At 33.2% G+C, this 10,427-nt stretch overlaps 1 protein-coding gene across 2 annotated transcripts; it reads right to left on the bottom strand.

Moving 5' to 3' along the window:
- On the bottom strand, positions 5,882-8,529 carry LOC104787821 (protein indeterminate-domain 14-like). 2 transcript variants are annotated; one of them, XM_010513467.2, is made up of 4 exons: positions 8,427-8,529; positions 7,852-8,079; positions 7,353-7,755; positions 5,882-6,891 (listed from the first exon to the last, which is right to left on the bottom strand). In XM_010513467.2, the coding sequence occupies exons 2-4, from the start codon at positions 8,000-8,002 to the stop codon at positions 6,177-6,179; spliced, it is 1,269 nt and encodes a 422-aa protein (XP_010511769.1). In that variant the 5' UTR covers positions 8,003-8,079; positions 8,427-8,529; the 3' UTR covers positions 5,882-6,176. The 2 variants fall into 2 exon arrangements, with proteins under 2 accessions (XP_010511769.1, XP_010511768.1); XM_010513466.1 differs by lacking the exon at positions 8,427-8,529 and having other exon boundaries at positions 7,852-8,407.

A 10,427-nucleotide genomic window follows, 5' to 3' on the forward strand; every position in this document is an offset into this window, starting at 1 on the left:
GATTTGCAAGTAAGACTTCGGCCCTGATACATGCTTGTGAGGGCCAAGACCATTACAGTCAGACATTCGAGCTGCTGAAGTGGTTTCACTCTTTGCCATGGCTTCTTCTGTGTTCCAATAGTCACACATTTCTTTCCAAAGAGTTTTCTCAATCCAACTCGGTTTTGCTTCATCTCGCTGAGCTGCTGCCTTGGAAACCATGTCTTTCATACGGTTTTGACAAATGGTATAAAACTTTTCTTGAACGACACCGGTTAGTGAGGGATCCCAGGTGTGTGTTTTCTACAAAAGATGACTAGTGTTAGTGATACAAACAATCCAAAAAAACAAACTATAAATACAGAAATCAAATTGAAAGGAGTAGAAGTTTACCGTGAATTCCAAGAAGTAGTTTTCTCTTCTTGCAGTAGGAACACAACCCCAACTGTAATATGGCCCATCAAACTTGTTTGTAAACACTTTTGTAATCTTTCGGGTAATCACTCCCTTGTCCTTACCAAACCTTATAACACAAACAAATCGAAAGTTAAATTATAATCAACAACAAACCTACTAATCTACTCAACAACAAATCGACAACAACAACAAACCTACTAATCTACTCAACAACAAACCTACTAATATAATCAACAACAAACCTTCTAAACAAACCTTCTAATCCAATGAAACAAACCTACTAAAACAATAAAACAATCCTTTCAATTCTAATCACTCTAATCAATCTAATCTACACAAACAATCCTTACCAAGTAGTTCCACGCTCTAATGTGGGAGAGAGGACAGTGGTGTACAACTCACGGCCTGGCTGGACGAGCATGGCATGTAAAGAAGCGAGTACATCAGCTGGGAGTTGTGATTCCCTTGCACCGTCATCCTCAGAATCAGCTTGGTCTTCTTCTTCCTGATGCGAGTTCTGCGCTTGAGAACTGTGGTGCGATCCAGAGCCAGCTCGAGGTTGAGAAGACGGTGGACGATGATTTGAGACGTGAGGAGCCTGTCGAGGTAGCGGAGACTGTCGAGGTATAGTCGAGACCTGAGGAGACTGTCGAAGTGGACTCGAGAATTCTGGTGGATTCGTCGCAGAGGCAAGAGGCTGAGGAAAAGGACACCTGATTGGAGCTTCGCCATAAGGGGATGCTCCTGGAAAGCTCCTCGAGTTGTGGAAAAGGTTTGTCGGAGGTGGATAGTCTCCGTAATGAGGCATCGGTCTCGCTGGAGGCTGGGGGTTGGGACAGGAGTTCCCTGAGAATCAGTCTCTGGGTCTCGCTGGTTCGCCGGCGTGAAGGCATATTGGCTAGGAAGAGTCGCGGGTCTTTGATTCACCGGTTGTGAGGTTCCAGCGGTTCGATTTGAGGGGTTTCTTCTTCCTCCTCCTCTTTTCTTTGCTCCGGCCATCAACAACAAAAGAGAAACAAGAACGGTATGAAGATTTAGGGTTCTCGATTGAGATCAATTGAGATCTAGGGTTTTCTCGGGGAAGAAGAGAAATGAGGGATTAGGGTTTTCGCAGGATAAATATGAGATCGAGTTGGGTTTGGGCCGTTTTCTTACGGACCAAATTTGATTTAAGGCCCAAATTAAATAAATCGGTCGCTAAATAGTAGCTGCGTAGTCGCAACTTTTGGCGACTGCAAAACCGGTCTCCAAATTAGTCGCAAATTGGCGACTAAAATGAGACATTATAAATTAGTATCCAATTAGCGTCTATTTGGCGACTGTTTTGTTTTTGTAGCTATTAAGTAGCAAAACAATCGCAATTCAGTCGCTAAATTTAGCGACTGAGTTTTAAGTCGCAAATTGCAGTAGGCAAATCCATGTTTTCTTGTAGTGTGTAATTTATGTAAAACCCATTAAACCAAATCTCTAAACCTAATTTAAAAAGAATTATTTAAGAGATGATTAGGGTTTTATTCTTTATATTTTCGTGCCTCCAAAATCTAGAGAGAGAGAGAGAGTAAACCATTTGAGAGAAAGAGAACAAGGAGCCACAATTGAGATTAAGGACAGATCTTACATGTCCTAGGAGATGGTGGAAAAAAAAGGGTAAACGAACTCTTTTATGGACGAATTTTGGTGAGGAATTTCCCAACCCATATATGTAAGTTTTACCCAAAGGATTTTGTAACTCTTTTTGTAGATTAAAAGTTATACATGATTTCTCAAACCTATTCTGCGCAGATCCGCGAATTAACATAAGTCATCTTATGAAATCATTTCCCACTGTTACAAATTGAACCAGAAGCTGATCTACCTGCCGTTGGAAAGATCTGAGTCTTACCTTTCCAGAGAGCCTAAGATCGTTTCCATGGGAGTTATAATATGAAAGTTCTGATCGAATATGTGCAGCTGGTCGAATTTGTGATTTATTTTCTTTGTAAGAATCAAAATAGCTTATAATGTATATCTAATGTTTATGATTATAAAAAATTTGTATGATTATAAATTTTAAAAAATAATATTGTTTTGAGATTAATTTTTTAGTTATAATTTTTATCATATGCAATGAATTTTTTAGTAATAACTTAGCATTTGAAACTTACTTCTAATGATAAGATTGGACATTATGATAGTCACAAAATATCATGATTTTTGAGTATTTGTTAAAATTTTGCGACAAATTTTTAATTATCATTTGTGACTATTTGAGACTATAACTTCGTAATAATAAGATACATAATTAAAACATTATTTGAAACATGAATTGTGACGATTTAAAGACGTTTTGTTAGTCTGTAATTGAGACAATTTTGTTACTTTTTGTGTCGTAATTATTGATGACAAAATTGTTACTAATATATTCGTTGCTATTTTTGTGACGTTTTTGTTACAAAAAAAAATTTGTGACCATTGTATTGCAACCATTCAAAAATCGTCACAAATTCGTAACAATGTTTATATTGTGACTAAATACTTTTTATTGTGACTAAATATTTCGTCTTAATAAAATTATTTTCTTGTAGTGTTTTATTAATTTACAGAGGTTTTAATTTATCGATCATATTAATTTATAGAGAGACTTTCCTAATTTGGTAAAAAAATATAAAAAATAAGATTTAATCTTTATAACTAATATTTTTATAAAATCAATTACAATCAAAATAACAATTATCATGTTTTGAAAATAGCACTCAAAAATTTTTATATAGTAAAAATATTAAAAATGAACTCTAATAAAAATTAATGTGTAGATATATACATATATTTAGGTAATTTTATATAATTATTAATTTATATTATTGATGGAACCATATATTTACAAAGGAGTTTCAAAAAATTATTATTTTATTATATTATCGAATAGTGTATAAAATTACAATAGTTCCAACTTGGGACCGGAGAAATTTATTAATTTATAGAGATTATTAATATACCAAGTATTAATTTATAGAGGTTCTACTGTACAAATCTTTTATCTATGTTACCATTAAAAGTGTATTTTTTACAAATATATTATGTGAACAAATTAAGCCAACTATTAAATGTTTTTTTTACTTTCACTTTTGCATAGTTTCTTTATTTACTAAAATTGTTGGCTCAAAAAAGATTTCGAATAAAAAATAAATTATATCATAATAGTGTATGACCAATCATGGAGAAAACCTCAGTTCTGTTATCTTCCATTATAGAGAGAACCTTGCGTACAACCTCCTCTACAATGGAGAGAACTTTGGTTGCGCCTTCCTTCATTGGAAAGATAACTTTGCTTCCAACATTTCCCACATTCCTCTTTTGAGGAGATAACCTTGCGTCCAATCTCCTCCACCATAAAAAGACCCTCGGCTGTGCACTCCTCATACGTGGAGAGAACATGTTCACGTCTTTTATATAAAACTATCTAAAACTACTACAATAAATTTTAAAATACATTATTAGAAAAAGAAAATACATATATTAATCTTTTTTTTTTTGGGTCAACATATTAATCTTACCTATTTCAAACTGAAAAAAGAGAAAGTAGAAGTATATTTGGTTTTAAAAATTGGAAAATTTGCCTTCCCATTAAAATGTTTCACCATTAGAACAAAGTTGAAAGTAATATTTTTGAACAAATTATTTTGTTAGATGAAAAATATGAGATGTTCTATGTTTATGTAGAAGTGAATATTTACATCTTTTAGAATTAATAAATTACTGTATATTTTTCTTAATTTCTTTTCTATTTTTTGTAGCATTAATAACTTAATTAAAATAAGTAAATAATGTTATAATTTCGAATTTTATGAATTATATATATATATAATCTCCTTATAATTATTTAAAAACTGCTTTTTGTAATTTCTTATAATTATATTTTTATTAATATTGTTTAAAACAATTTTTTTGTTTTTTAATCATAATCTTAAATCCTCTATTAAATATTGACTTTTACACATATTAAAATTTTAGATTAATAACTTAACACATGTTAAAATTATGTTAATGGCTAACTTTCAAAACTCAGCTTTATATAATAAGATTGCTAATTAGTCAGTGAAAAAAAAAGATTAACGATAACTAAAACTATTTATTCTTTTGTCAACTAGTATTATAAATTCTAATCCGAATAGTGGTACATTAACCATACCAATACAAACCACCACTTGATTACAGATTTTGTTCGCCTGATAATGATTATAAGCTTTTTGTTAGAAAACGACGTTTACAATGTATTTCATATAATAGTACATTTATATACCATAGATAGTGAGGCATAATTATAACCTTGGAGGAAATGATTCGTTAGAGTATTAAAGAGACCCACATGGCAACCATGCAAGCGTTTAATTTGTAGTTATGACTCGCACCAAATAAATATCTCGTCTTTCGCCATGGTTCTTCTAATTTTTTTTTTCTAAAAGATTGATTCTAGTAATGATTGATTGTAAGATACTTTTTGTAAAATAAACTTGGTATATATATGGCATAATTTTAATAAAGTTGCATGATCTATCGACAAGAAAACCTGATAATTCTACATAGTAGTAGAAAATTTAATAAATCTATATTATATAAAGCAAAAAAAAAATCTTGATTATGGAATTTAAAATTTTGTCTTTGCTGATTTTTTGATAATGTTATACTATATATTAACTTTATAAAAAAATCTAAAGCCTAATTATTACTATAAGTTCAGGAAACTGTTGAAACATAAAACTTTATATAACATTATAATTATTAGATATGAAGAAAGGTTTGTTTTACAATTGTTTTTTTTCTTTCAGATGTAATCAGTTTTCTAAAGTTTTATAAAGATTAGATTAATCAGTTTTGTTTATTTTAGAAAAATGAGAAAACCAAAGTTCAAAATGAAAATGCATAGAGATCAAAATTGTTTTTTTGTCAACTATTGGGTCACAACAGGCCGGCCCATTAGTCTAATCTCTACATTCGTAAGGAGCGGATCTTGATCCTAAGTGTTGTGTATTAAAGACTTATCTTTGACCACTGCCCTAAGATCACTCCATAAAATTGTTTTTTTCCTACAAACCAAAAGTTTAATCGAGTTTTTTTTACGAGAAAAAATAATTAAGTTGTGTTTAAGGGTCAAAAGATATCTCATGAGATTTTGTCTTTAAGTGAAAAGATATGATTTCTTTTTTGGTCACATTGAGACCAAAAACCCACAAAATCCAGATAATATCTACAACTAATCAAATTAAAGTCTACCATCCAATTCAACAGACGTTTACAAACTACGGTCTACTCTACACGGGCGTGAGATGTGGAGAGAATAGTTTCTACCTGAAAATTTTACTCATTTGACCTAATCATTATGCCTTGCATTTAATGCAAATATATTTTGTCTGTTGAAAATGCAAATATTTGTGGGGATTTGTAAAAAACCAAAACATCCTTACCAAACTGAAAGTAAGATTAGTTATCTCTAACTAATAAACGTATGTTTGAGTTATAACCCGTTTATTACATTAACCAAGTTACAATATCCAGCAACCAACATACCCAACACATTCATTCATGCATACAACAAATTAAACTCTTCTCTTCTTTGGTTTTGTTTGAGAAACAAAAAAAATCAAACCCAAGTGAATACCCAACCCTGGTTACCCACAAACCAAGAGATATATATAAAAAAAAACCAACGAATATGAAAAGATCTCGAATTCCAATCAAAGAAACAAAAAAAGAAAGAAGAAGAAGAATATTTTCTTTTATCTGTTGTGTTATCTCTTCAAGGTCTATGACGATGCTCTATCACTTGCCTTTTCCCCTTCGGTAGTCGCCGAAGACACGTAGCTCACCGCGAGAGACGTGCTCTCGTCAGTACAATGCGGCTGAGAAGGAGGAGGAACCGAAGCAGCCGGGGCTTGGAAGTGTTGCTTGCAATTGTGGCAAGTGATTAGCATCATCGTTGCACTAATCCTTCTGCTTGCTTCTTCTCTAAAAATCTGAGCCTTGTGAAGCTCAGCTCTCGCATGTTGCCTTATTCTCTTGGCTTCAGCAAACTCCAATTCCGCGATTTCGATCTGCCTTTTTACTTCTCTTCTAGCCTCCTCTCTTTCTAGGCTCGTCTCTCCCTTCTCGTAGCTCTTCCTCTCAACTTCTGACATAGTCGTCTGATCCAACGTCCCTATAGACAGACTAAGGCTGGTCTCATCTGTACTATACCTGGATGGAAGTAGCTGAAGCTCGATGCCACCATTAGTAGCGCACGAGGAACCGAAAGGATAGAGCAAAGAGGATGGTTGTTGATCGAACGGTGGAGATTTTCTTCTTTGTAAAGGATGTCCAGGCAATATAGGACCAATGGAGAGGTCAGCGTTTTCGCTGTTATCGGCAGTCGAAGCGGTTTGTGTAGCGTTCGCGGTGTGTTGCTGCTGTGGTAAACGGTGGTTGGAGGGTTGGGATCGGCGAACGGTGCAATTGTCTTGGTGCTCTATAAAACTCTCCACTCTGATAAACAAGAGTGTTATTATATAAGTTAACTAAAATGGAAAGCACAAAGGAATATTTGTGTCTCGTAGCAAATAATTATAAATAATTAAGTTAGTGGAGTTAGGTATCTTTTGGATTATATATATGAGTATGAGATGCAAGACTTCAAGGTTTGGTATGGTATATAATTAACAAATTGAGATAATGAAATCTGTGATATGGGGTCAACGTAAGTAATCAAAAAACAGTTCCTAATTAATAAATTAATGAAAGTGTTTTCAGACAACAGTCCAAAGCAAAACATCATCAGATTCCATTAGTAACGTTGTTTCAAGATCTGTGTGCGTTATCTAAAATCAAAACATGTACACGCCATACTAGAAAAAACATTCTTTTGATTTATTTTAAGGATTCGTATACATATATATTTAATAAAATTAATAATTAAAAAACTAGGGTTTGTGACTAAGAGATGGAACCTGGAGAAAACACGGCCGCAGTCACAAGAGTGGCCACGAGTGCCACAAGTCTTGAGATGAGCTTTGTAATCAGATTGAACAGCGTAGCCTTTCGAGCATCGCTCGCAGATCCATTGCTTATGGTTGCTGTGTTTTCTCCTGAAGTGTTTCTTGATTCCCACGAGATCTCCAAGCGCGTGGCAAGGGTTGTGATGGAGACATGTCGGTTCCGGACAGACGTAGACTCTCTTCCTCACTTCCTCGTTGGTCTCTCTTTTAAGAAGCTTCCATGGAACTTTATGCCGTCTCCTGTGCATCTGTAGATTCTGGTCCCTTTGAAAACCTTGGTTACAGATCTCACACACGTACCGATCCGATTCTAGTAACGTTCTTGGTGATAAAGACACCACCTCCGCCTCCGGATCTGCCACCGCAAACAAAATTTAAAAACTCTTATAACCATATTTTACTCAGTGCTTAATCTAAAAAGGAAAAAAACTTGACGGAATTGCTGATATACCTGGTGTCCCGGCGGGTCTCCGTTTCCTCTTCTGAGTCACGGCGGTTCCATTACCGTCGGGAAGAAGATCGGAGGAAGATGAAGACGGAGGAGGGTTGCGATGATGGTTGTTGAGGTTCTTGGTGTTATTGCTTCTCTCGTAGTCTATCATCGGATGAGGTTTTTAATCTCTCTTTTTGTTTTTTATCTCAAAGACAGTGTGGTTTATAGTGAGAAGGGGAACTGTGACTAATGAAAAATAAGAACAAAATTGAGGAATCTTTTGTTTTTCATGTAAAGAAAGAAAGGAGAGATTGTTTCTTTTTATTTTTATGTTTCCTTATTTATTTGGTAGAGAGTGATCAGTACTCATCTATCTTTACTAATAGAGGAAGAAAGTAAGATGAGTTAAGAGAGAGAAACAAAGGGAGCTTTGTTTTCTGAAATCATCTTTATTTTATTTTTCTCACATAAAGGGAAGAAAAGCTTTTCTATTCCCCTTTTACTATCCATCTTTTTATAATTTTCTTGGAAAAGAAAGAAAAAAAAAAGATGAAACTTTCAACTTTTTGTTAATTGTTTCATTGACCTCTTACCTTAGATGGAGAAATGCATTGTATGGTCTTTGGTGCTTCAATCTTCATTCAGAGTAGTTATGAACCTCTCTCTTTATCTCTCTCTCCTTTCTATCTGTACACTGTTTGTTTACAAACACAAAACATATATATGAAGAGAGAAAGAGAGATGTTTATACATATAAAGAGAGTGGGACAAGGAGCTTGGAGCCCACATTAACATCAGGACAAGAAACAAAAAAACATCCCCTTTCACTACAAAACAATTACAAGTCATTATTATTTCATATCATACAATACAATATTCGATCGGACTGAGTAAGTTTTCTTTATTTTTTCTTGTTCAAAGATAAATAAAGAAAGGATTGGTGAAAATTCAAATGGAATCTTGAAAATTTGATTGTTAAAGAGTACATGTTTTTTAATGGTGACAAATGTATGTGTAGCCTTTAGCCTTTAGGGCTGGTGTAAATATAAGGGAAGGGACATGAGAATATTTGTTTTGGAAATAAGACACATGCATATACCCAATTTCATGTTTTTCCGTATGTTAACAAATATACAATGTGGTGCCATCATCTCATACCTTTTTTATATAAGAAATAGGGTTTAATCAAATATGAATACTGTGCCCACAAGTGAGACGAATCAGAAAATTTTACAAGAAAAACAAAAAACAAACACAAACCCTAGAGTCAGATTTGGTTTTGGAGTGTCAGCTGAGACCAATTTTACATCTCAAACAAAAGAAAAGAAAATGTAGATCTGGAATATGTTCGAAAGAATTTTCTTTTTAAAAAACCAAAAAAAAAACTAAATTATGTCATCTATAAAAGTGTAAGTGTGTGTGTGTGAAAAAAAAAAAAAGTGTGTGTGTATGTGTGTGTTGTGCGTATTATAACATATAGATAACGTCCACCATCTCATTAAAGGGCATTTGTCTAACCAAGTGGAACTGTAAGAAAATAGAAGTAAATACAAATTTTGAAAAAGGTTTTACTTTTTTTTGCATTTAAAAATAAAAAGTTGAAACAAAAAGAGGATGATACTTTATTAATAGGAAGAGAAAGGAGAGGGTTGAGTTGGAAAGAATGGGTGGGAGGATGGGGGAGATGGATTCTCATCACATGCAATGCTCCTTTTGCAAAGTTGGATATATCAATCCTTCACAATCACCATTCTTGGTTACTTAAGATATTAGTATATAGTAATCACTTTTCTTTCCTTTATTTGAGGAATATATGCACTAAATAATCCTATATTTGGAAAAAAAACCCAAGAATTAACCTATTTAGTGCATTATCATATTAGGGTGAATTCGGTTTTTTTTTTCTACTTAGTTGTTCACTGATTTTTTTTCCTTGTACGTACCTTGAATTAACCTCGGTCTTTAGATTTAGCATTATCATGCATATAACTTTTTTTATCTTTTTTTTGGTAATACAGAAACTAGTATTTATATAAATAAAACAAACAATAACACCGGAAAAAAAAAAACCTTTAGTGGAGCTGTGCACTGAAAACCTGAGGCATTTGTCTCGTTCGCTCTTGTTGCTATCTGAAAGTTGCAACTTGAAAAGTAAAATAGACATTTTTTAGATTTCACTGAAACCCAAAACGGAGAGTAATGACTTTATGTAACCTTTTGCAGAAATTACATATACATGTAAAAAGTAGTATAGTACGAGTACATGTTTACCCGTAGCTATACGAAGGCTTAAAATTTCCCAAACTTAAAAAATTAAACCAAAAATATAAAAAAAGATTCCCAAACGCTCAAACTTTAACTGGTTTCAATGATTGTATTCTTAAATCTTTTACTCACGCAAGATATTGGATACTCTACAAAATCTGTATAACTGGGGGAAACTTTTCAATTTTTTTTTGAGGTTTAGATTAAATTTTGCGTCGTATTATTAAGATAAAAGAAACCTAGAAATTGAAGAAAAAAAAATCATCGTAGAACATTTGACATTGACTCAAAATTCTACTCTTGAAAATGAAAGATTCAACCTATTAAGT

Source organism: Camelina sativa, chromosome 5 (assembly GCF_000633955.1).
Source record: "Camelina sativa cultivar DH55 chromosome 5, Cs, whole genome shotgun sequence".
Taxonomy (NCBI): domain Eukaryota; kingdom Viridiplantae; phylum Streptophyta; class Magnoliopsida; order Brassicales; family Brassicaceae; genus Camelina; species Camelina sativa.

What these genes read in the sequence shown, in the direction of transcription:
- LOC104787821 (XM_010513467.2), bottom strand. Translation starts at nt 8,002, where the DNA reads ATGATAGACTACGAGAGAAGCAATAACACCAAGAACCTCAACAACCAT. An exon ending in GAGACCCGCCGGGACACCAG is followed by an intron (nt 7,756 to 7,851) that starts GTATATCAGCAA and finishes TTGCGGTGGCAG; the next exon opens with ATCCGGAGGCGGAGGTGGTG. An exon ending in TGCGGCCGTGTTTTCTCCAG is followed by an intron (nt 6,892 to 7,352) that starts GTTCCATCTCTT and finishes CTTGTTTATCAG; the next exon opens with AGTGGAGAGTTTTATAGAGC.